The 27,733-nt window shown below is 41.5% G+C and overlaps 1 protein-coding gene across 2 annotated transcripts in view; it reads left to right on the plus strand.

Moving 5' to 3' along the window:
• The window catches only part of TP53INP2 (tumor protein p53 inducible nuclear protein 2), a 38,860-nt gene extending 12,731 nt beyond the window's left edge, over nucleotides 1–26,129 (plus strand). The window contains exons 2-4 of one of the 2 annotated variants that reach the window (XM_060772322.2): nucleotides 11,609–11,957; nucleotides 22,001–22,349; nucleotides 24,519–26,129. In XM_060772322.2, the coding sequence (XP_060628305.1) occupies nucleotides 11,834–11,957; nucleotides 22,001–22,349; nucleotides 24,519–24,768 (723 nt within the window). In that variant the 5' untranslated portion in view covers nucleotides 11,609–11,833 and the 3' untranslated portion in view covers nucleotides 24,769–26,129. The remainder of the gene's footprint in view (nucleotides 1–11,608; nucleotides 11,958–22,000; nucleotides 22,350–24,518) is intronic. The other variant, XM_060772324.2, reaches the window with a different exon arrangement.
• Nucleotides 26,130–27,733: the final 1,604 nt, after the last annotated feature.

The raw sequence follows: 27,733 nt of genomic DNA on the forward strand, positions 1-27,733 counted from the left end.
GGGGGAGGCAGTTGCCTCAGGGAGTAGCAATGGAAGGTCATTGCCCTTTCCTCTTAACTCATTGCCCAACACACTGGCCAAGAGAGCTCTGCGTGCCATGTACACCTATCTTCATCCCCTAAATTAGCCCACTGCCTTCACATGATTATGACTGAAGGATGTGATGGATCTTCATCCATCACATCCTTCAGTCATAATCATCTGAAGGCAGTGGGCTAATCCCATTCAGTTCCAAGTACTGAAGTCAGATATTAAGCGAATAGTCAAGTTTGTTTCTTTTATGTGATTGGGAAGGGAGAGTCTTTGATCTAACATTAATTATTAGTCCCAACAAGAGCAACAAAATACAAGAATATGGAACACTGTAGGGTTAAGTCAAGAGTTACACTCAGATGGTCCACCTAGATCAGAGGCTGTGTGGAAGGAGACAATGGCAAAAGACAGAACAAAAGACAGAAATTATAAGAAAGCACATTTTGGCTGACAATTAGGAGAGGCTCCCTAATAGTAAGAACATGGGGAAGGCTATCCTGGAGTTGAAAGGCTTTCTTTCTCTGGAAGTATCTAACTGAAGCTGGGTGGCCAACTGTTGTGGATGTTATACTTGTAATGTATTGTCGAAGACTTTCATGGCCGGAATCACTGGGTTGTTATAGGTTTTTCGGTCTGTATGGCCATGTTCTAGAAGCATTCTCTCCTGACGTTTCGCCTGCATCTATGGCAGGCATCCTCAGAGGTTGTTATGCTTGTATCTTGCACTGAGCCAGATATAGTCCTAGATCAGTGCTATTCATATTGGTAGTCCACTGATTGGAGCTGGTCTGTGTGCCAATGGCTTCCAATCTGGAGGTAGTCCATAAACTATTAGCTTCTAGTTGGTGGTAAGTCTCTAGGAAAGAACGAATCAGTTGTAGCCAATGGGCAAAATATGGTACTGGTTCCTGGCACATTAGATAAAAACAATATCCAGTACTCCATATCAGATAGCATGAGCCTCATTGGACTATATGACCACCGTTGGCCCCAATGTTGGTGGAATTTAGGAGCTCACAGGCTTCTCCCACTGGTAGAATTATTTTCATCACTGCACAATAGCATCCTCCAGTACAAGACCTGGGAAGAATTTGTGACTACCCAGAAGCAGTAGAAGTATATGTGTGTGTGTGTCTATACACAAGAGTTTGTTTCCCATAACAGAACTTGGTGGCGCCAGCCTTCATTTTCTTTCTGCTGGACCAAGAGAAAGAGGGAGGTAGAGAGAGAAAGCCTTTGTCTCCTGAAAGCGTAATCTCCTCTCACTGTGAGCAGATGGCCCCTGCTAGGCTTATTGATAGAGAGTCTGAGCTGTGTCACTTTCTTTGCTATATGCACAGTAGGGGAGTGGGGAGAGCCACACAGTTATCCCCTACTTCCCACATCATGCTGGGACAGATTGCTCCAGAATTTGGGTCACATAAAGAGACAGAGTATATTGAACTAACACGCTTCATTTGCTCTGCAGTTGTGTGGGTGAGTGGGCACTTGCCTCCCCATGTTCAAGCCAGAGGCCCTTGGCCAAATTTCCTGTATTTCTGATTCACATAAAATGGTTCTGAAAGCATTTGTGGATTTCCATCTGATCATCCAGTTAGAAGGAATCCATTGAAACAATGAGATCTGCTTATGTGTTGACCTAGTGTTCAACCATTTGTCCTATAGACCAATACAGTTGGAACTTACCAATAAAATCTAGGCTCTCCATGCCTTTTAATTCAACTATAATCAGAATTATATTCTCTGATGTATGCAATGCACAGAGCTTTGCAAATAAGTAAACATTTCTGTGTCAGTTGTGGGAAGGCATGGGTTCTAATACTACCGTTTACCTAAACCCAAGATACTTTCTGCCTGAATAAAACCAGAAAAAGACCTACAAGACACACACCCCTGTACACACACACACACACTGTATAGAATTCAAATTCAACCAAGTTTGCGTGTTTGTGTGTGTGCCATCTCCATTAGAAAATCCCACAAGCGATTCTGGGAGTACAAATGCAGGGATAACAGTAGCTAGTAATGTTCTGCCTGTTTCATGACACCAGAAATTTACTGTATGAGGAAGCCACATACTTCTGCTGTGTTGATTCATATAAGCAAATTAGTTCTAGCAGTTTTCTGCTCCACTAGGACCAGGTTTTATATGACTAATAAGTATTGTTCATTTGAAACTAAGCCATCCTCAAATATTTATATTATAAAGGAAATATTGTTGGTGGAGGGGGGAAATGTTTCTCATCTGATGTTCTGAAGATTACAACTGAACCAGGGAGGAGGAAAACTGTGGCAGTGATGTCAGGAGATAACATATGTTTCTTAAATAGGAGTATTGTGTCTAGATCCAGGGAAGTCATGCTCCCCCTCTATTCTGCCTTGGTCAGACCACACCTGGAATTCTGTGTCCAGTTTTGGGCACCGCATTTGAAGGGAGATGTTGACAAGCTGGAATGTGTTCAGAGGAGGGCAACTAAAGTGATCAAGGGTCTGGAGAACAAGCCTTATGAGGAATGGCTTAAAGAGCTGGGCATGTTTACCTGAAGAAGACATTATAGCCATGTATAAATATATGGGGGAAGGTCGTAGGAAGGAAGAAGAAAACTTGTTTTATACAGCCCTGGAGACTTAGGATGGGGAACAATGGCTTCAAACTACAGGAAAGGAGATTCTACCTGAACATGAGGAAGAACTTCCTGTGAGAGCTGTTCAGCAGTGGAAATCTCTGCCCCAGTGTAGTGGAGGTGCCTTCTTTGGAGGCTTTTAAGCAGAGGCTCGATGGCCATATGTCGGGGGTGCTTTGAATGCAATTTTCCTGCTTCTTGGTAGGGGGTTGGACTGGATGACCCACAAGATCTTTTCCAACTTGATGATTCTATGATTCTATGGTTCTTTCATACTACACATTTAAAGTACTATGTTTCCACTTTAATTGCCATGGGTAGATCCTACAGAATTCTGAGATTTGTAGTTTGATGTGTGGCAGGCCCTTGTGGTCCCTTCAAGCTCCAGGATTCTGTGACACTAAAACTCTCCAGGATCATATTCCTAATATTTCATGAAAATACTTCTCAAAATTCCATAGGAAGAAGCCATGGAAGCTAAAGGGGCATCAGTGCGGAACAGGCAAAAATCATGGATATTAATCAAAATACTCTATAAATCCTGCAGGCTTTGGCTCGGCGAAACAGTTGGAGTTTACAATTAGTTATAAGCACAAGCCATGTCTGTTTAAAAAAGGAAAATAATTTAGTAAACAGATGCCTCTCAATCTCTTATTTGTGTCTGTTACAACAGATAAATAGTATCATTTCAAGACTCTTTACAGTAATTTGGGAGGATATTATGAAAAGTGTTCTGGTGAAATTTTAGGGCTTTCTTACTGGGTGTTCTATGATGAAATCTTGCAGACTTCTGCAAAGGGCATCCCCACAGCATACTTGGTTCTCTGAAAACCAGCTTGGATCACTGATGGCTTTTAATGCAACTAAAATCAGACCCGGCATTATTTTTTAAAAAATAATGAGAAGGAAAGAATTCAGAAGCTCTTCTCCAAAAGATGAGTTTGATAACATTTGAGCCTACTGAAAATATAGCCGTCTTTTGGCATTTGTGTGAAATGAAGGGAGAATTATAGGCTGCAAGGAACTTACTCTGGACTCTTGAGAGATCAGTTGTACAGGTTGAGTATCCTTTATCCAAAATGTGTGTTAAATCCTGGAGACCCTTGCAATGTTGAAGAAACCCTGATAGCACAGGATTGTCTTTTGCCTATCTCAATGATCAGGCACTTTTCCTTCATTATTCTTTAGAGATGACATTTTCCAGAGCTTGGAAAAAAAACTTTTGGGAGGGAATTTTCATTAGTAGCGTGCCCAATGTGCATTCTTGATGCCCACATTGGCTATGGGATCCTGGGAAATACAGGGCCTTATCACTTGAGGCAGATAAAGCAGAACTGCACTAGGGTAATAGCATCTTTGGTGATGTCTTACCACATGACATTGTCACTTTGTAATTATCTTGTGGTTTCATGAGCTCCTTTCCTACTTACATTGTGCAGAAGTTCAATTGTGCTTTTACTCTGATTTTGTATGCTCAGGGGTAGTCTAGTGGGCATGCTTTGGGTGGGGAAACATACCAGTTTGCATGACAGCACTCTCAGAAGGCAGCTCTCAGATCCAAAGGCCAGCCTTTGCCTTTGAGGCTGTGGGGGAAGCTCTGGCAACTGGGACCATAAAGTAGACTGGCCCAAGTGGCACTTCAGGATGCATGCCCTAGGCAAGCCTTGCTCCTTTTCTGGGATCAGATTACAATTTGGAGGAAGGATATCATTTCACCACTATAATGGCGTCATAGTGCACAGAGCTATGATGTCATGCTGGCTCATATGGGAGGCAATCTGTGTGTGTGTGTGTGTGTGTGTGTGTGTGTGTGTGTGTGTGTGTCAAACAATAAAAAGGGGCAGGGTGAATGTATTTGGGGGAGATAATTCATAGGAAGCCCAAAATACTGTGTGCATTATGATTCTAGCACAAACAGATGCTGCAATCTCACAATTGTTCTGAAGGTGCATAAGAGAGAAAGCAGTCTGCTTGAAAAAGCATTTTACAAACTAAAGGAGGCTTGAGGAAAATGGCTCACAGTCCAAAAATGTAACTTTCCGAGATTCTGCATTTTGCAGAGACACATTCCTTTTCTTTTACAAAACAAGAACATAGTTTGTATTATTGAAGGCTTTCATGGCCGGAATCACTGGGTTGCTATGAGTTTTCTGGGCTGTAAGGTGATGTTCCAGAAGCATTCTCTCCTGAAGTTTCACCCACATCTATGGCAGGTATCCTCAGAGGTTGTGAGGTCTGTTGGAAACTAGGCAAATGGGGATTTTTTCAACTGATTTCACAACATATTGTCGAAGGCTTTCATGGCTGGAATCACTGGGTTGTTGTGAGTTTTCTGGGCTCTATGGCCATGTTCCAAAAGCATTCTCTCCTGATGTTTCGCTTGTATCTATGGCAAGAATCCTCAGAGGTTGTAAGGATGCCTGCCATAGATGCAAGCAAAATATCAGGAGAGAATGGTTCTGGAACATGGCTATACAGTCCAGAAAACTCACAACAACCCAGATCTCACAACCTCTGAGGATGCCTGCTATAGATGTGGGTGAAATGTCAGGAGAGAATGCCTCTGGAATATGGCCATACAGTCCGGAAAACTCACAGCAACCCAAGAACATAGTTTGTTTTCCCTCTTATTGGTAGTAGCGTGAGATATAATAATTCCTTATCAAGAGCTAATTGTGTGTCTTTTTCGCACGCACCCATGCAGATGCTTGGACCACTCCATTCTGCTTTCCCCCACTTCATCCCTCTATTGCCTGGCTGAAGCATTGTCCCCTTTCCCCCCTTGCATGTGTACCATCTGCATTGCTCACATTTCCCGTGCTCAGCTGTCTTTCACTGCTGTGTGACATGAATGTGCCTCCCCCTCCACTGCCTGCCTTTCCCTTCCACCGCCTGCCTGCTGCTACTGCCCCACAATCCTCTTTTCAATATCACTAATGGGACTGAATTTCAGGAGGGATTTGCTGATTGGTTGAAGGGCTGAAAATCCATCATTGTCCTTACAGAGAGCACAGCTGAGCTTGTTGGTGAAGGTCTCTGACTCAAGGCTGGGTTTGAGTGGGCTTTAAGGGGAACCAGTGCATGTTGTACACTCTAAAAGGCTCCTATTAAAACCAGGGATTCATATAATAAGCAACACCCCACCCAACACACTGCTCGTAGACAATCCATAGCCTCAGTCCTCCATATTTATACAAACCCTTCAACCATATCACAAAGAAAAGGGAAAACTTGACCACCTTTAGACATGGAGCTGTTCTTTTACTATGCAAAGAAAGTCCTTCCCTGGTAAGCATCTGCACCCATACACTCCAACTGTCCCATTTAATCCTTTGTTATCCCGCTTTGTTCAATTGCTTGTTAAATGTCCTAGGCCCCTTCCACACAGCCCTATATCTCAGAATATCAAGGAAGAAAATATATCCCACAATATCTGCTTTGAACCGGGTTATTTGAGTCCACACTGCCATATATTCCAGTTCAAAGCAGATAATGTGGGATGTTATTCAGCTGTGTGGAAGGGGCCCTAGTTTCTCTCTCCCCATCTCAATATCCTCTTAGGATCCTTCCACACAGCCATATAACCCAAAATATCAAGGCAGAAAATACCACATTTTCTGCTTTGACCTGGAATATGTGGCAGTGTGGACTGAGTTCAAAGCAGATATTGTGGGATTTTCTGCCTTGATATTCTGCATTATATGGCTGTATGGAAGGGCCCTTAGTCCTCAGCTGATATGTAAAATCTGAACAACCCCAAAAATTGTCCACATGGATGGCTCTGATAGTGACACCTATGCTTTCTGATAGTTCAATGTACACATTGCTTCAAGCAGATGTTTATTAAAATATTGTGTATGTTTATAAGATGTATATGAAGCGCAAATAACTTTTGTGCTTGGACTTGAGCCCTATTTTCAAAATAGCTTATATGTGTACTGTATATGCAAATACTGGTTTTCCAAAATCTGAAAAAATCCAGAATATTTCTGGTCCCAACCATTTGAGAAAAGGTACTGGGCAAAAGTATGATAGCTGGGACCCAATGCTACACTAATTGTGTAATGTGGCTCTGAATTAAGGAAGGGAAGAAGTGCGTGAGACAGTGGAGTGAGTGAGAGATGCAGCTGTGTCAGAGTCCTGGGAGCATTGTTCACCAGAAAGAGGGAGAGGAAACATTTCTATCCCGTTTACCGTCTTCGTAAGCTGTTGTTTATCATTTAATGGTAAATAACTCTAACATTACTTCACTCACCTTAAGCAGTATGCCTGGCTGTTTGTTGTCATCCCCCCCCTTCTGTCCCCCCCCTTTCTCACCCGCGTTGCGCACGTCTACCCTTCATTAATTCTGCCCTGCATTGTGCAACCAGCATAGGGTCCCAGCTACTAGCGTAGGGTCCCAGTCAGGCCCGTAGCCAGGATTTTGATTCGAGGGGTTGATTCGGTGAGGGGGCTGGGTTTGATTCAAGGGGGAGCCTGAGGATCTACCCTAGCAAACCTTTTGTATCGTTATCCCAATACCCCCATGCATATGGGATATATTGAGCATGGTGATCAGATCATGATATGAATAAACATAACAGTTTAAATAATGTACCAGTAAGGCCTTCTCGCAGACCACCCTGAGAATTCATACTATCCAAAATATGCTGCTTGAGGCCCCTTCCATACAGCCATATAACCTAGAATATCAAGGCAGAAATCCCACAATATCTGCTTTAAACTGGGTTATCTGAGTCCACAATGTCATATATTTCAGTTCAAAGCAGATAATGTGAGATTTTATTCAGTTGTGTGGAAGGGCTCTGAGACAGTTATTTTATTGTATCCATCTATCCCTCCTTCTCCACTGTAATACTTTTGACAGGAATAACGGGGCTCTCTAGCATCACACATCTGCTTCCTAAATGGAGGAACAAATATCCCAGTCGATATTCAGAAATACATTGTACTGAAAGCCAATCACATTATGTTTAAATCTTAAACAACAAAAGCAACAATATTGTCATGACTGTTATCCTCCTATAAGCCCTTCTCCCTTTCCCAGGCAGTAAAATTGTGGCTTGATAGCATGGCAACTAACAGCAGGGAATCCTTTTAAACAATACATCAAACTTAAACCTGCTGGGAAATCTAGTCCATTTTAAGCAGGGACACTCATGAAATTCAAAGTAAATACAAACAGAAGCAAAGGCCACACAGGAAACAGCTTTTGCCAACAAATAGAACCCTTGACATGTTTATGTGAAAGCAAACCTTGGAATTCTATGGGAATTATTTCCAAATGAGTGTACACCAGAAACCTTACCTTAACACTGAGTACCAGTAAAGTGAATGGGCTTATTTCTAAATAATCGAAATTCAGGAATGGATGTAACATATAAGTGGCAAGTAGAAATAAATGGCAACTTTTTCATCTCACAGACCTGTGAGGTACACCTCCCTACTAAGCATCGCCTGCTCCTATAGGATTTATTCACTGGTGCCATGTTGTTTAAGTGTTTGCTGCCATCATAATGGCTTCCATTACAGCCCCCTCCCTAGGTGATTACTGCAAGCCATCATTGTTATGTGTAGGGAGGTCCCCAAAAGACTTTGAACTAAAAGTTTTTGGCAAAATAAGGGTTGTCATCATGAAGGAAGAAGGAGCAGCTATCTATCTTTGAGCCAAGCCACACTTTAGTGCAAATCCATTTGGACAGAGCTGGTGGGATGAGGAGAGTAAACCCTCTTCAGCCAGGCCAAGTGATGGAAGGAGCCAACAAAACAAAGCATTCATGCAATCAATAATGTGGCAGGTATGAATATATTTGAAAAGCTTACTGATCTTTGCTCATAAATTACCTCCAAGTACTAATAACCAAGAATTTCTGGGTTCTTGAACCTTAAATTACTGTCTGTGTTACATTTGGTGCTGTCACATCATGTAAATGGTTGGAACAATTATTCTTGGAAATGAAAGGGAAGTATTGGGATGTGAAAGAGTGTAGTTAGGGATAAAATTATAGAGCTGGGAGGAATCATCTAGTCTAATATTTGCTAGGAATATGCAACTAAAACTGAGTAGAGAGATGGATACCCGACCTCTGTTTAAAGACCTCCAAAGAAGTGGCTCTATCACCTTCTGAACAATTTGCTTCACTGTCAAACAACTCTTATTATGAGAAGTTCTCCCAGATATTTAGGAAGAATAATTCTTCTTATAATTTGAATCCATTTGGTCATGCAAATACAGGTATTTCAAAATCTGGAATGCCTGTATCTGGAGCAGTGAGAGATCAGCTTACCCCATCTTGTACATCAGTGGTCCTCAATCTGTAGGTCCCCAGATGTTTTGGCCTTCAACTCCCAGAAATCCTAACAGCTGGTAAACTGGCTGGGATTTCTGGGAGTTGTAGGCAAAACACCTGAGGACCCACAGGTTGAGAATCACTGTTCTACATGGTAGTTCTTCAAACACTTAAAGGTGGCTACCACATCACCTCTTGGTCTTCTCTTCTCCAATATAGCTAGTACCCTGAGTCATTCCTCATAGGGGTTGGCTTCCAGATCTTTCACCATCTTGGCCACTTAACTCTGGACATATTTCAATTTGTCAATATCCTTCTTAAAATGCAGTGCCCAGAAATGGTCACAGTTTAACCAAAGCAGAATACAGCAGTACTATTTCTTCCCTCAATTTGGACATCATGTTCCTGTTGCTGCAGCCTAGAATTGCATTGGTGTTTTTTTTTTTTTTGAATGCTGCATCACGCTGTTGACTCTAGCTTGTGTTCTACTTAGTCCTTCTCACATGTGCTTGTGGCAAGTCATGTGCACCTTTGCATTTTTTCCAGCTTTGGTGTAGTACCTTACATTTATCTCTGTTAAATTTCATTTGTCACTTTTCAACCAGTTCTCCAATCTATTGAGATCATTTGAATCCTGATTCTTTCTTCATGGCTATTATCCACAAATGATCTGTGACTATATTGTAATTTCAGTAGTTTTTTGTAGTAATCATAGCACCTCCAGCCTTCAGATAGTATCAAACCAAATACTTGGAGTAAAAGGAATGCTGTAAATATCTATCCTAAAAGAAATAGCATGCGATGTTGGTTAGCTAAAATTAATACATTAAAGATAATGTATTGGATTAAAATGAATCCATTTTGCAGTCTGGAGCCTACATAATGGCTCCAGGAACCAGAGGCTGGAGCACTGGTTACGATATCCACTGATTGTAGATTGGAACCAAGCCCAAGACTTTTTTTCTTAACTAGTCTGCTGAGATGCACTGAAGCGCATCACCATGTCTGTTTGCGATCTGCTCTAAGCATGGCAGGAAATGTGAACAAAAGGTGGGAAGTTCATGATGTGGTTTTCCTCAAAGGGAGTACTTATCTACCTTTTGATGTTTTTTAAAAAGTGCATCAGCACTAGTGTTAGTGATGTCTTGAGAAGTGTTCTGTATATTTCTGTCTTGGTTTTGAGTTCTGCATGGAATAAACTCTGATCAGCTGTATCACGTTATCTGACGAATTCCAGACTTTCTCGTGAGTTTTTTTTTTAATGCACAATTTCTGGTGAGTTTTTTAATGTGCTATTTCAGGCTTAATGCATACTACAGTGTGCATTGGAGGTTTGTGCATTTTGTAGATACCCTGATCTCAGACTGGCTTTGGACTGGATTATAGTTCAAGTTCTGGCCTGAGGTTAGGGGAAATTTTCATGGTAATTGTTGTAAGTTATTAATTTGTTGTATATGGTGTAGTCAAACTGGGTTATTTTCTTTAAATAGGCTTATGATGTTTTAATTGATCACATATATTATGTATTTGTGTTTCATAAACCTTTGTAGGCCACTTTGAATCCCACCCATGGGAGAAAAGTGGGATAATGTTCCACCTGAACCTTAGGAAGAACTTTCGGAGTGTGAGAGCTGTTCAGTAGTGGAACCCTCTCCCCCAAAGTGGGGAGGAGGCTCCTTCTTTGGAGGCTTTTAAACAGAGGCTGGATGGCCACCTGTTGGGGGTGCTTCCTGCTTCTGGGCAGGGGGTTGAACTGAATGGCCCACGAGGTCTCTTCCAACTTTATGATTCTATGAAAAATGAATAAAATAATAATAATGTCAGTATAGAATCGTCCTGAGTATTCCCTGCAACAAACTTCTTCCATCTCCCATAATGGAATTTGTCCAGTGGTGTGTATGTCTGCAATTAGACCTAAAAATAACGAATGTGTTTACCTTCTAATGACAAAACAAAATCCAAAGCACACTACAGTATGTCTCCAGTCTCTGCAAGACCAGTTCCCATGGTTTCATTCATCTACATCTGACCAAAAAAAAAGGGTCATCTCTAGGGATTTTCTAGTTCCTTCAGCACAACTCTACATTATTCTGTAGAGTCTGTTCCTGGCTGTTCACACTTCTTACTGCATAATTCCCATGGGGAAAGAGTTACCTTTTGAAGTCTTCACCTTGGTTTTGCCTGAAATATGGGAAGTCAATGAGGGTTTTATGGTGTTGGTGAAATGATTGTCCAATAGGAGTGAGGATATGTGCATGCGTGCACACACACACACACACACAGAGAGAGAGAGAGAGAGAGAGAAACGCATAGGCCCATCTAATAGGGTAAGCATAAGACCTCGCCACTCCACCTATGAGAATTTATCTGAAATGTTCTTCTCCTTTGAACATTTCCCAAAAGTAATTTCCCCTCCCCTGCCATCCAATTGTATAAGAATAGCAAAAAAAAAAAAAAAAAAAAAAGATGTGGAAAAATGTTTTTGTCACACTTCTACAGTTTATATAGAGGGCAATCTCAAGGGAAATGGCCATGGCTAATTGGCTTATGAGCCATGCAAGACTTTCTTTCCCCGCCTTTCTACAAGCCATCTGAGTTCCTCGTGATTCAAGCAACTTTTGTCTCCTAGACTGCCTGAATGCATTTTTCCTTTCTTTGCAGGCCTTTGCACTGAAGCCAAGTGAAGAACCTTATGATTGCACTATATGTAACTCAACTCAGATAAGATTTCACTAGGAAACGAACAACTCCTGCCTTTCAGAAGGAATTGTCCCATCAGCATTCTCCCCATCAGCACCTTCCAGTTCCATCTGCTGTAGCAGAACAGCATCTAGGAAATCATTGCCATCTTTCTTCTAAGACCACCTCAGAAATCAGTCTCCAGCCATGTTCCAGCGCCTCACCAGCCTCTTCTTCAGTGACAGCAGTGCACCTGAAGACTTTGAGGAACCCAAGCCTTTCATTTCTAAGGAGGAGGAGGAAGATGACTGGCTCATTATTGACATAACAGGTGAGAAATAGTAAAAAAACCTACTGTATTTTCTACCTAGAGCTATACATCTCAAACTGGAGAACTGAGGAAGTAGAAACTTCTCCCTAGAGACTAGCACCCAATTTCTCTTTCAAGAGGAACATTTTTTTTTTACACAAAAATGCTTCCAGAATAAAAAGGGTAGAATTATATTTTTACATTCAAGTAATGTACCTACATATCAAGTTACTCCCTTTTGGGTGAAATGTTACTCCCTTTTGGAGGAAATATTGGTTGTAGAGTTTGAAGGACTATGTCATCCTTTTTAAGGGTAAATGTTGGTTTGAACAGTACTTAGTTTTTTTAAAAAAAAAAAAATCAATATTTTACCCCTTGAAAGTAATAGCTGGTTCTAATGCAGTGTTCCCTAAACTCTGATTCTGCAGGAGTTTAGAACTTCAGTTTCCAGAATCAATGATCCTTGATCAAAGGAACTGAGGCTTCTGGGGGTTGAAATCCAAAACAACTGAAGGACTAGAATTTGGGAATCGTTGTTCTAATGCATTACATTTTAACAATAATATTCCAGGTTCTGGGAACAGCTCGACAGGAAGCTTATTATCCTATGGTCACCTACCATAGTGGTAGAGAATGCAGGGCAGAAAGAGGCTACCAATCCCAAGAAGGAACTAAGGAGTTTCCGTGGTCTTTTCAGCAGTAGATAAGAGGAAGCCACATGAAGAGAGGAGATGGCTGGGATCAGCACTATGGAGCTACATGGCTGCTGATTGAAATGACTCCCACCAAGCCTCGCTTTTAACTCTGTTGCAATGTTCAATTTAATGCTCTCCGATTTCCTTCTTATATTTTCCTGGTGAAAATAACCAATTACTATTACAATTGAAATGTTCCTTCTGATGAGCATCTGAAATCCACCCTGCCCTAATGAAATATTGATAGATACTATCTACCTCCTGGGACAGCAAAAAACAAGCCTTTGGCATTTTCAATATAAGTGTTTGAAGAGTGCTGTCATGTCTCTTCCCCAGGCTAGTCTTGTCCAAGTGGCGTACCAGATGGGCTGGCTTCTGTTTGCATGCCTACTGGGAAACTTGTGAGACTAGAAAGATCGCTTCAAGAAACCCCTATGCACTTCTGAAATTTGTGAAATTCCTTTATTAATGTTAATGAAAACGATTTAAAATTTGTACAAGCTTCTGAGAGCATCAGACTTCTTCATTGTGCAAGATATTAAAATTTTTAAAGGCAAAATAGCGCAGAATCTTAAAGCACCATATCGTGTCAGAAGCAACTTGAGAAACTGCAAGTTGCTTCTGTGTGAGAGAATTGGCAGTCTGCAGAGATGTTGCCCAGGGGACGCCCGGATGTGTTACCATCCTGTGGGAGGCTTCTCTCATGTCCCTGCATGGGAAGCTGGAGTTGACATATGGGAGCTCACGCCACTTGTGGATTTGAACCGCCGACCTTCAGGTCAGCAGTTCAGCCAGCACAAGGTTTTAATCCATTGCACCACTGTGGCTCTGATCATAAAGATGACCAAGGTTTATTTGGTCCATAGTTTCACAGATTCCAGTCCATATTATCTGATGCACTGCATGCTTTATTACTGCATTGAGAGAAGTAGGGTGAATAGTCCATGGAAACTCGGGCTGGGTAAAATGTGTTTAACTTACAATAGGCAGTTTGGAGGGCGAGAAGTAGAAGAGAGTGGCAGGACAGGAAAAACTGACATGTCTGCATAGTCTCAGTAGTCTATAATAAGAGAAAAGAGATCTGCAAAGAGGCCCCTAGCCAGGGTACTGGGACAAGTGGCATATTGTTGTTTATTTTGATAGGTCAGCACAGCTAATTAGGGTCCCCCACTCTCAAGGCCTGCCACTTCTATTCAGGGTGAAGGGGAAATATGTTAGGCTTCTTAAAAAATTACACATTCTAATCAACTGTGGTTCATTGAGTCATGTGGGATGGCATTACATATTCCTGGTAACATTGTAAAATACCACCCATCAGGAAATGTTTTGGTACTGAACTAACTTAGCAACCAATGACCATTGGGTATTTATTTTGCCTGTACCATTTCATCTGGGAAATGCTTCTATCCCATCTTGGAATGGATGCATTTATCAATTACAGTGTCACTAGCTTCTCATTTTTCAACCCTTCAGGGGTTTTGCTTTTTTAAAAAACTTCAAATGAAAATCCATGTGTATTTTTGTGTCTACTTCTCTTAACGTACACATTTTAGCTTGAGATTTTTTCCTGAAGAGATGTCTATTTCCAACAGCTTGGGAAAGCTGCTTTTTTGAACTACTGCTTTCAGAATTCCCCACACAATGTGGCCAGAAAACATGTTGCCTATGGAACCCTAGGATCTGCAAACACACAAGGAAAAAAAGGAATATGTTCAGGCTGTAGAAGTTATACTAAAGTCTAGTTGCTTGTCTTCCAGCTACCTTGGCCTTTGCTGCATGATACAGCAGTACAAAGGGAAGGAAGCCAGCATTTTGGTAGCTGCAAACCCCCTAGACTTATCTTATGAAACAAATACAAACTTCCTCCTGAGCTGGCTGTTTCTAAATTGCATCTTTCCCAGCTTGAAATGCCTTTCTGCCTCAGTGCTGAATGCAGAGTCTTTTCCTATTCCTAAAATGGAAACAGAGAGTTAACGGCTGGCAGATAAAGGCAGCTGGCAGACTAGCCTCTCCAAAATAATCCTAATACGAAGGCTCAGAATTTGGAAAGTTACATTTTTTAAAATTGCAACTATAACAGGAACTAATTATTTTGGGAATATTGTTCCAGCATTCCAGGAGCAATTCGCTCTTGTTGGCAATTGCAAGGTTTCAAAAAATAATAATCAACTTTTCTCTTTCTCATTTCTCTAAAGTAACTAGTTTTATTACTATTAGTTACTTTAAAACAGCTGAATGCTATAACCATAGGTAGTGGTACAAACATGATTTCCTCCTGTCTGCTCTCTTGTTGTATCAACATCAACAAGACAGCAACAAGTAGCAGCACAAGACACAGTATAAGCTCTATGGTTTTCTTCCCTTACTTTAGTGAGGTTACATACACACAATCACAACATAAAAGATAAAGTTGCATCATGAAAGGAATGGCGTTATACCTCGTTAGCCCAAAGTTAACACCAATTCAGTTAGACTGAATTTAGTTAGTTTAGATCCAGGGAAGTCATGCAACCCATGCTCTATTCTGCCTTGGTTAGACCACACCTGGAATACTGTGTCAAATTCTGGGCATCACAATTGAAGAGAGATATTGACAAGCTGGAATATGTCCAAAGGAGGACGACTAAAATGATCAAGAGTCTGGAGAACAAGCCCTATGAAGAGCAGCTTAAATTGCTGGGCATGTTTAGCCTTCAGAAGAGAAGGCTGAGAGGAGACATGATAGCCATGTATAAATATGTGAGGGGAAGTCATAGGGAGGATGGAGCAAGCTTGTTTTCTGCTGCCCTGGAGACTAGAATGTGGAACAATGGGTTCAAACTACAAGAAAGAAGATTCCACCTGAACATTAGGAAGAACTTTCTGACTGTGAGAGCTGTTCAGCAGAGGAACTCTCTGCCCTGAAGTGTGGTGGAAGCTCCTTCCATGGAGGCTTTTAAACAGAAACTGGATGGCTATCTGTTGGGAGTGCTTTGAATGCAATTTTCCTGCTTCTTGGCAGGGGGTTGGACTGGATGGCCCACGAGGTCTCTTCCAACTCTATGATTCTATGATTCAATGGGTTTACTTTAATTGGATTTAGGAATTCCAAGTTACAATTGTAATGTCTTCTTATTTGTGGAAGAACTAATTAAAAGTAGCATGTTGCTTCTGAGCTCCGGGCAGATCTGCTGTACCCATTGGGTCATGAATTCTATTTAACATCTTCGGCAGGATTTAGCATTAATGATAGGCCCATAGACAGTAACCCCATTGGTTAGTCTGCCACTAGGGAAGAGCCAACAAATCAATTTGGGAGGGATGATTCAGCCTATGGATACACAATGACACACCCCATTGAAAAAAGCAATGACTTCCTTAAAACAACAGTCCCCTTATCAGCCATTTTGCTTTCTATGGTTTTAGTGATTTCAATTGCAATCTGAAATATATAAAATGGAAAATTAGAGAAATAAACATTTCACAATTTTAGGTTGCATGCCACATTCACATAACTTTCATAAATGTGCATTGTTATAATTGTTCTTTTTTATTATTAGATATAGTTAACCCAAGTATGGGCAAACTTGGGCCATCCAGGTGTTTTAGACTTCAACTCCCACAATTCTTAACAACTTGTAGGTTGTTAGGAATTGTGGGAGTTGAAGTCCAAAACACCCGGATGGCCCAAGTTTGCCCATGCCTGAGTTATTCTCTTACTGTGCATAATTTATGAATTAAACATTATCATCAATATATATGAATAGGGGGGGAAAACAAACAGTACTATATATGGGGTTTGGTACTATCTATGGTTTCATACATCCATTGGGGGTCTTAGGATATATCCTCCATAGAAAAGGGGTAGTTTACAGTATTTTTATTTTATTTTAGGGAGCTACAAAATTGTCATTTGTAGAAAACATGCGAGCTACCATCCTATTCAGAAATTATGATGACTCACATAAGTCTGACTCATAATTATTCCAATTCATGTTTATAGTCATTGCCTGATTGCAATGATCAAAAATGTTCCTGATGAAACCTTCCCTTGAAGCCTCACAAACTCCACAACACAGCCATTTTCATGGTTCTGGAAAGCATGGCTGTGAGTAATGTTGTGTCCAGCTCTCCTGAAGTTGTGGAGTTTACTGGGACAGATATCTGCAAAAAAGATGCTGATAAAGATACTCTTAAGGACCTCCTCCCATGAGCAGAGGGGGTTACCAAGGGAAAGCAGAGGAAAAATCTTACTTCATTCCCTACTACAGGGGTCCATCTTCTGGGATGACCAACCACCCCACCCCCTGTCTTTTACCTGCCTTTCCCCGTTTTCTCCCATTTTCCTCAGTTTGGCGTTGGGTAGCACCTGACTCCTGAAGATACATTCTGGGCTCCATTTCCATGTGCTGTGGAAATAGAGTCCCACCAGAAGTGCCCTTATGTCATGTGATGGCCTTTGTGGGATTCTGTTTTTGAAGCACATGGAAACAGAGCCCAGAATGTGTGAGATGAAGTCCTAAGACTCATTGTTTCACTGTGATAGTCCCCTCCCATAGCTTGTACAAAGCAGATTGGAGAAGTAGACAAAAACTAATGAGGTCACCTGCTGAGTTGATATGTGGAGGGTTCTGGCAGATCTTGGAAGATGATGTTCTTGGTCTGCATCAGGTCACAAAGACATAGTCAAGTGCATCTTTTAACCACCCATCCCAGTAAATTGAAGGGTTGGGGAAGGGGCTATCAAAGCATAATGGTGTGTCCTGGTAGTGGTAGTGGTAGTGGTGGTGGTGACTGGGAAAAGAGGACAACAGCAGAATCCCTGCTGAACTTATACACTGCATTGATCCATGTAGGATGTGACCAATCCTCCCTTTGATTCCATGTATTTTGAATGTACACTAGATACCATGAAGCAGCCAACTCTGTTTCATATCTTCAATAGGTTTTCCAATGTATAAACAAATTGTATCAAAATTCAATCAAACATTCAAACATGAAATAAGAACCTACCCCTACAACAAACCCAGTGAGGGTTTGTCTTTGGTGAGAGTCTTAGAATTTTGTACTAGAGAGCTGTAATCCACTTCACTAGAGCTTTCTAGTTCTTAGAACCCATTGGTTCCCAGTGGTGAAGGATTCTGGAAGATGAGGCTCAAAACATTTTAGTGCAAGAGTAGACATTGGACAGCCTTACAATTCTTGTTGAGTGACCACTCTTGCCAGCCATAGCCAGAATGCTGAGTTGATTATTATTATGATTATGATTATTATTATTATTATTATCCGCTATTTTTACTAAAAAAACAAAAACAAAAAAGAGAGAGACTCAAAGCAGCTTTCAGTAAACCAATACAATACAATTGAAAACCTAAAATATATGAACATTAAAATAGAATTAAATATTAACAACAACAGTTGAAAGGCCAAACAATTCTCATACTGGTCCATTGATGAGAAACATGGGCAAAACTGCATTGTTTTTTCTTGTTCAGCTCCCTATCAGATTGACCCTGTGAGATACCAAGATAAAGCTACCCCAAGGCATTTGTTGGCACAAGAAGAGAAACAAATATTAACAAACAAAATCACATCTCAGATAACGCTGCTCATAGTCTTTGGCACAGAGCTAATATCAGCTTCACCTCAGGACACACTCCTCCAACCTCAGAGGTATTTGGGAGTTGTAGTTTGGTAGGCAGCAGAAACATTTGACAGAGAAGACAAAAGATCTTGTAATACTACAACTCCCGTGATTCTATATCATTGAGCCATGACAATAAAAGTAGTGCTAAATTGCATTCATTCTACAGTGTAGGTGCATCCTAAGAAGAGGCTTAGTTAGAGATTGGTATATTCTGTGAGCTATAGTTCTAAAAAGTAAGCTCTGGGAATACATTTAATGTGTATCGGGGCTTGTTTTCTAAAGGCCAGTGCTCAAAAATGTAAATCCATAATGGCCCAGCACATGTGTAATGTTATTTTTCCTTCTCTCAGCAACCACTGCATGTGTTTATAGATCAATAATAGAAGAGTTAAAAGGGCAAGAGAAGAGTTAAAAGGGCAGAGAAGTCTGTTTCTGGCCTCAACTGACCTCCATAGAAAAAAACCAGAAATTATCCAGAGAATAGGACAAAGTCAGGCCCTTAATACAAGACCGAGCACTTTACCACACTGATGTCATTGTCTCCAGCTTCTTAACTGAGACACACTGTATTATCCCAGCAAGCTTAAACCATGTTGTTTATCGTGTTCTGAAACACAAAAGGTCACAAGAGTCACTGCACAGCTGATGGTACAACTGATGGATGTAACCTTAAAGCCCCTGAAAACTCCAGTTAGTCCAGATCAGGAGCACTTTAAAAAAAAAAACAACAACACAAGATTTTCTTCTTTTCTCTCTTGCCTTGTGAAAACTCTTTGAAGCTTCAGACTTGCTGGCTGATGTGTTGATCTCTGTATCCTTCCTGTTACACACCCTGCCAAGAATCTTTGCAAGAGGCAACGATGTTTACTTTTTTAAAAAAGATTGTGCATTCCTCCTGTCACTCAGAGAGCTAATTATTGCCACCCTCTTCCTGGTACTGGGATTGCACAAGGCTCACCGAGGAATCCAATGAACGATTGTCCCCAATGATGATCTGTTCAGTGGTGTGTGCCTTTTCCCCTCCTGAACAGTGTAACACAATGGAAATCTGCCGGAGCACTGAAATCTGCTGGAGTTAATTGGCCTTCTTGCTCTGGTACACAAATGAAGTGACGCTAAGGCTTTCAAGTTTTATTATTATTGATAACAGATCGGAATAGAGCAAGAGTGGGAAACTGCATGGGAATCAGGGGACCACCTACCCCCTAAATCCCTCATGTGCCACTCCTACACCTATAATAAGCCCAAATACATGCATTTTCCTTAGCCCCCCGCCCTCTAAAATGATGATGTTTCACTTCCACATGCTAAAAATTGAAGACTTCTGATTTTTTTTAGAGTAAATCCATTGATAGATCAGATCACAGATCTGCCCTGTGATAATGTTTCAGTCCACAGTGTACATGTGCAGGGCCTTTACACAGCTAAGAATAGTGCAGTATCCAGTGACCTAGAGACTGATACCCAGTGTGGAGTCTAATTCAGGTCTCTAGATTATGTATCACTGCCTAGGCATATCGCACTTGAAATCATGGATGGTCAACCTGGTGTCCAGAGTTTTCAGACTACAACTCTCATAATTCCTGACTATTGACTATGTGGAAGTTGTTGTTGAAAACATTGAGAGTATACCAGGTTGCCTCCTCCAATGTTTCCTACAAAACATCTGTTTGCTCCTGACCAAAAGGATAATACTGGCAAAAATGCAGATCCTTTCTTGGTCTTCATCTTGAACTATTTTTTCCAAGGAGACAATAAAGAGGGAAGTAAGAGAGGGAGGGTGGGACAAAGGCTACTAAAATGTTAGTTGTGCAGGTACGCTTTAGTGTGCAACAATGAGGTTGTGCTCTGTGCTTCATATGTGTTAATGTATGACCGGTCTCCTATTCACAGCAGCCATTTGCATGTTTTGAAAATCCTTCCTAAAGGTCAGTTCTCATAAGAGGAAGACCTGAGATGTGAGGCAGAGAGGTTAAAAGCATGTGTATGTATGGATGTTTGAAGAAGGATAAATCAGCTGGTGGAAGCTTATGTTTGCCAATCTCAAAATTGTTCGTATCTTATGATATGTTCATTCTGCTCTAAGAGGTTTTTTTTTTTAATGAGGATGTATAATGATGGCCAACAACATTAGAAAAAATGGATTAATTCATGGCCTCAAAGAGGTGGTATTTTTAAAGCCAGAAACTTTGGTCTACGTTGAATATAATTTTAAGATACATTTGCATAGTTTAGAATTGTTATCTGGTTATTCTCTGACTCTTTAAGGCCCCTTCCTCATAGCCGAATAAAATCCCATATTGTCTGCTTTGAACTGAAATATATGGCAGTTCAACCCAGATAACCCAGTTCAGAGCAGATATTGTGGGATTTCTGGCTTGATATTATGGGTTATATGGCTGTGTGGAAGGGCCCTAACAGTTACCTCCCCAAAACCCAAAACTAAAACCAAACAAAAAACAGCCTGTCAATGTACGGAAATACCTGGTGCTTTAATCACACAAACATCTTTTTTCCCAATCATATTATTAAATCTATTTCAGTTTTGCACTATTCTTTTGAGGCCCTAGTTCTGCTTGAAAACAAGCTATTTATTTCAACGATTCAACTATTTTATACAAAAGGACACTCTTTATTTTTCTCTCTTACACAAAAATCTATTGAGATTAATACAGACCCACACATACTCATGCATGCATGTACACGTGAGTGGCCTTTAGAAGAAACACATAACTGTTTCTCTATGTGTGAGAGCTTTTTCTGGGTTTGGGTCTGTTGACGAGAGGAGAACTTCATTGAGGAAGCCACCTTTCTATTCTACCACATGTGCAATTTCAAACCAGCGTGCTTGTTACCTTGATTCTTCTTTTTGCCATTCATTTCTTCCTACAAGTACTTCCCTTACCATCTTTCGAAAGCTCTGTTGTAGTCCTTCATTTGCTTTAGATGTATCTACATTTAAATAAATGAACCCGTGTAGCAGTCGGAAGAAGGCTGTTTTGCCATTCCCCTGTGGGACAGTGAGGCACCCTGTCCTTTGCAGATGCTCTCTGTAGCTCCATGTTCCTCTGGCGTATTGGTAACCCGTCTTGGGTGGAGTACCTTGCTTTGCTTGTGGGTGGGTCTTCTATTTCTCCCTCCCACTTTATCTGGCACAGTGGTTCACACTTTGCAAGGCTGAACTGTTTGCACAAGCAACTCCTGCCTGCCTCCCCCTTTTGAAGGGCATCCAGGAAGCAGCAGCTCATGATTGAAGAAGGGCACGCCAGGAATCCCTGGCAGAGAAAGAGCAGAGGCTGGCAAGCAGGTTTCAGATGGTGTGCCATTGCACTTGCAAATGATGCTGAAGCTCTGATTGTGGGGTGCAGCTATTTGAGGAGGCAAAACATCTTGGGCCAGCCCTGACTCTTCAGGGAAGGCTATGGGATGAATTACAGAAATGCCTTTGGGGTGTTGTTTGTACTAATAATGCCCCCCTTTCTCTTCTCCTTATCCCTTCGTTCCCATCCATTGGATACTGAATGTGTGTCCCACATCCTCCCAACTGCTTGCTGATGAATCCTTCCCCCACCCGCCCACCTCACCTTGCATCGCCCTGCACACTCTTTTGCATGGCTACAAACTATGACCCTTCTTTTTGGTTTGTGCTGCATTTTGTTGTGTTGCTGCTGTTGCTGCTGCCACCATTGTTCTGGCTGTTCCCATTTCATGTGGCCGGTGACTCTTGTGTCGTTTCTCATTAGATAGTTATGCTTCAGCCTCCAGCAAAGAGTGGCGGGTAGGTGAGAAGGATTCCGTTTGTGCTTCTTGTTGCCATCACGGGTCCCTTCCACCTACCTCGTCTTCGCCCCTCTCCCCCAGTGACTGTATCAGCAGGTCCATGCCCTCTCAGCCTGACCCCTGCTTGATGGACGAGAGTTGGTTTGTTACCCCTCCCCCCTGTTTTACTGCAGAATGTTCCGATCCTGTCAGCATGGAGAGTAACCCCATGGAGGACCTCTTGATTGAGCATCCCAGCATGTCTGTCTATGTCACCAGCAGCACTATTGTTGTGGAAACCCAGACTCCTGAGGAGCACATCAATCATGATGGGTAAGTCCCTGGAAAGTAGTGTAATTTGTACTTTTGAGCTAGTGTTGTGTAGTGGTCTGAACATTGAACTAAAGGCCTTACCACACAGCCCTATATCCCAGAATATCAAGGCGGAAAATCCCACATTATCTGAGTGTGGACTCAGGGCCCTTCCACACAGTCCTGTAACCCAGAATATCAAGAGAGAAAATCCCACAATATCTGCTTTGAACTCAGATAATGCGGAATTTTCTGCCTTGATATTCTGGGGTATAGGGCTGTGTGGAATGGCCCTAGGACTCCAGGAGATCAGGGTTCGATCCTGAAAAAAAGGGTTAAGGGGTAACATGATAGCCATGCTTAAATATTTGAAAAGATGTCATATTGAAGATGGAACAGGCTTGTTTTATAGTGCTCTGGAGACTAGGACACAGAGCAATAGTGGAAATGAGATTGTATTGTCGAAGGCTTTCATGACCGGAATCACTGGGTTGTTGTAGGTTGTTCAGGCTGTATGGCCATGTTCTAGAAGCATGTTAAGTCTGCATCCATGGCAGAGGTTGTAAGGTCAGAGGTTGTAAGGTCTCTTGGAAACTAGGTAAATTGGGTTTATATATCTGTGAAAACTCTAGGGTGGGAGAAAGAACTCTTGTCTGTTGGAGCTAGATGTGAATTATAACTGTAAATAAAGAACAACACTCAAACACAGGAGAACTCCAGACAATAAACAATCAGGGACAGCTAATCACCTCTCAACAAAGGATTCTCCCAGGCAGTAACAAGCCACATCTAAAAACTGTTAGGCCATCAAATGCTAATTAAGGTAGCCAACTGAAACATTCACATCTAGCTCCAACAGACAAGTATTCTTTCTTCCACCCTGGACTTTCCACATATATATATAAACTCAATTTTCCTAGTTTCCAACAGACCTCACAACCTCTGAGGATGCCTACCATAGATGCAGGTGAAATGTCAGGCGAGAATGCTTCTAGAACATGGCCGTACAGCCTGAAAAACCTACAACAACTTGGAAATGAGATTCTACATTAGGAAGAACTTCCTAATAGTAAGAACCGTTCAACAGTGGGAAGTACTACCTTGGAGAGTGGTTGAGTCTCTCCCTTCAGAGGTTTTAAAAATAGAGGCCGGGTGACCATCTCTCAGGGTGATTTGATTATGTATTCCTGCATGGCAGGAATTTGGCTTTGCTAGCCTACTAACGGGTAAATTAGTTACATTTCTATCAATTTCTTTACAACAGCCTGGCCCAAGGTCACCTAGAGAATTTCATGTCTGGGTGCGGACTTGAATATGGATTTCCCAATTCCAGTACTCTAGCCACTACACAACCTAACACGGTTGTACTTAGTTTGTCTACTGATTTGAATTGTATGATGGAGAAAAGGGAAGCATTTTCTTGGCCTTTCCTGTCCTTGGTCCTACCATTTCCCATGTACTGGAAAGTTAACTGTGGTGGTGTTGAACTCTTTTAGGACTGTGCCTACACTGTACATGTTACTCTGGTGTAAATCTGCCCATGAGCAGCCCCAGATTCAGCATGTAAGACCACGTCAGCCCTGCTGGGCTGCCACCTCATCCACTGTATAGCCACTGCCACTCTCCATTGACCACAAAGCTCACTGTGAGTGCCTGTCTGTCACCTGTCACATCTGCTTGTGTCACAGTGGGCACCTGTGTGATCAATCCTCTACTTGTTCGTTGCATAGGTGCTCCATTCTGATATCAGCAGACGAGGCAGGGATGGCCAGGTACTCAGATGTAGTTCTGTGATGATGGTACAAGTGTCTATCTGGACATGGCATCAGTCTGATCCAGACTGAATCCAGCTGCACAGATGGCTGCAAAGCCTTGGGATACTCTGGAGTTTCCAGCAACTCTGGAATATCCCCAACTTTGTATTATGTGGAGCAAAGTTGAGTTAAACCCAGCAAACCTGGGATAGTCACCTGAAGTCACTACACGCCATGGAGATCTGATAGTGGTGAATTTGTGGTGTCTAGGGTTTTGATTTAAATTTTATTTAAAGTAGAAAATAAAATTTCTCAGGAAATTGTGAGAATCAAAGTCCCCCAAAGCATTTTCCACCCAAGCTCTGAACTGCCATATTGAAAGACATAAAAATCATCCTAAATATGCTGTATATTTTTATGCTTTGCTTTTATGCAGGGAAGAACCTGAACGGCGTTTGCAACGCCATGCCCCGCACCACTCCACCTCTCTTGCCACCAAGGCTGCCATCTTGGAGAAGGTCAACCAAGTGCACCGGATTCAAAGGGCAAAGCATCTGGCAGAGAAGCACAACTTCAGTCAGAAAGTCATGCAGAGGCAGAACCGCACCCGAGAGTGCCGCCCACGACGGGCCAAACACCAAGGCAGCTTTGTCTACCAACCAAGCCAGCGCCAATACAACTACTAAGCTACTTCAAGAAGTCTACACTGTGGGGCATTATCCGTTTAACTTTCAGCTTCACCAGTTCCTCACAATGCTTTCTTCAGCCAAGATGGTCCTCTTCGTCCATTTTTGAAATAAATCCATCCCTTCTCCCAGGAGAGAACCTCCTACATTGTACTAAGCTGGCAATATTCAATGGTAGTTCTTTTGTGGGCTTTTCTTGGGCTTCACCCCTATCTTCAGCCACAAATTATTTTCTTACCTATGACTTTCTTTCCTCTTTGGGTTTCATCTCCCCCTCTGCTGTCTCTTCTTCTACAGATGTTGTCCTTGATTTGAATCTGAAGGTGAAAGAAACCTAACCCGTCCCACTAACATTAAGTAGCAAAGCTGTAGGTCTACTTTGAACCTCGAATATATGTTTTTGCTGTTCTTTTTGGAGAAACATGTTTGCATCTTGGGTACCAAGCAAGACCATTTATTTTCATGTGGTGTTTTCCTTGGTTCCTAGATAGCATGTATTTATACACTGGCTATAGTAGCAGTTTCCAGTGTTAAGAGTAATTTGGTGCTTCCAGTGACTATATCACATTTTGTTTTCTAAATAAGAGTTATAGGAGGGACGAGGTGCACTGTCATTTCCTTTGTCCTTCACTGTTGCACTAGAGGGCCTGTGACATCAGTGCCTTTCATTATGACATCACACTCTTCACAGTGGAAACGGACTGTGATGTCACAAGTTGATATGCCAGGTTCATGTGCAAACTGGAACACAAAACAATAAATAGGTCCAAAATACAATGATGAACACAACCTGTATCTTGTATCTTCTTTCCCTTAAAATAAAATGGATTGTATATTTATTCCTATTATGCAGAGTTGATAATGGGGGCTAGTCCTGAGATATCCTGCCACATTCTTAATTGTACAAAAGCTCCATGAAAGTTTTGACATTGACTTCAAATGTAGGATGGATTATTCCTGGTGTTTCTGTTCAGCAATAAGATGCAGTGCAGAATCTTTCAAAGTCCATTCCGGGCAGCCAAGCAATTTTCAGTTAGCAGCAGAGGTTTAACTTGGAAGCTCCGGGATTCACTGAAAAATCAGTCATGCACATTGCTTTTCAAAACAATTTCAAAAGTTGCATTTAGAGCTGTCACATATTTCCACCTCATATCATTCACATCTTCATAGTATTATGATAGTGTCATGATCAAATAAAATGGAAAGCTCTGGTACTTTTTAAAAATAAAACAAGGCTAAAGATATTTCAAGGAACATTCACAAATAGAATTAAATTATATGCATTAAGTCCTCCAGCCCCTGTATATTTTGCCCTGAATCTAAACATGGAAATGTCCTACAATAAAAAGTACTGTTTTTCATCCCAAGAGCCTTTTTTTACTCTAGTATATGAAAAATGAATGATTACAAAATTGTGTGAAAAAACATAACTCAAGCTTGACATGAAGTTTTTGCATGAACAGATCTGTCAGTGCTTAACTTCAGAGTTTTAGTGGGGGGTTTTTTAACCAATCTGAAATAAAATTGTTACCTTTAGTTCTGAGGAATTTCATGGATATGAGTGCCAAGGGCACAATCTGGACAGTCCAATGCTTGCACTAGGAAATAAGTTTTCACCTCTTGATTTTAGAGGGACTGGATCATACCCTAATATGAGATTTAGTGATAAAACATAGTTTACCAATCCCTATTCTTTACCATTAACAGAATGCTTCATATTCTTTTATATTGTTTTTTTAAAAAACCTTTCTCCTCAAGCTACTGCCCTCAGTAAAGAAAAGGACATACACATTTTTGAGATGATAAAGTATGTTGGAAAGCATAGGGTTTTTTTCCGTGTCAGGAGCGACTTGAGAAACTACAAGTCACTTCTGGTGTGAGAGAATTGGCCGTCTCCAAGGATGTTGGCCAAGGGACGCCCAGATGTTTTACCATCCTGTGGGAGGCTTCTTTCATGTCCTCTCATAAAAACCTGGAGCTGACAGGCAGGAACTCACCTCATTCCTTGGATTTGAACCATTAACCTTTTGGTCAGTAGTCCTGCCAGCACAAGGGTTAAACCCATTGCGCCACTGGGGGCTCCTTGGAAAACATAGTGAAGGATGCTAAATTGACGTGAAAGAAGCTAGGATGATGAAGCAAAAAGTAGAAGACAGTCAAAGTAAAACTGCAGTCTTATCTATAAGCATTGGAGTTGCCTTCAGCCACTGATGGGCTACCCATTCCATAATTCTTCACCAGCCTGACTGATGATGATTAGGGATGATTAAGAATTTGGACAGCGTGGAAGAAAGCATACTAGAAATAAAATGCCATTGAAGCCACTTGAAGCACAAGTCAGGCTTGGATATCAGAAAAGGAATTTGGAAGCTGCTGAACAGGTGTGAGCAAAAGACTTGAGGATCTGGACTTCACTGTGTAAAAGGAATCATTTATAAAAGATTGCATTAAGAATTTTTTGTAGAAAGATTTTTACATGGTGTACACATAAGCAGGCACTCAAGTTAGTTGCAATGTCTTAAGTCAGACTTGACATTTACATTGCTTCACATTCCCATTTGTGATTGTAGTACTATTTTCAAGGCTGCAAATATCTCTACCTTAAAAGCCAGACAGAACTCTGAAGTGATGGAGATCTGTCTTACTATCAAGAGGTTCACTGCTGGAGGGTGTTACCAGCCCCTTCCCACCAGCTAATGATGCTGCAACACTTCATCAGAGCATTGTGTGGTGGTGAAAGGGAGCTAGCCATGTCACCTTGCCGCACCCTTTACTCTAGCAGCAAAGGTCATCATTGGCTGAAATGACTGTCTGGCATTTAAGATGGGTTCCAGGAGTCAGATGGGGAGTTACAGCATAGCTACTACATTGTAGTTATGTGTTTGATACACTGCCTCAGTCAAACTCTAGAATATAAGACAGAGAACACATTGCATAATCTAAAGCTACACTAAAGTGATTTCCC

The sequence above is a fragment of the Anolis sagrei genome, chromosome 4 (genome assembly GCF_037176765.1).
Source record: "Anolis sagrei isolate rAnoSag1 chromosome 4, rAnoSag1.mat, whole genome shotgun sequence".
Classification (NCBI taxonomy): Eukaryota; Metazoa; Chordata; class Lepidosauria; order Squamata; family Dactyloidae; genus Anolis; species Anolis sagrei.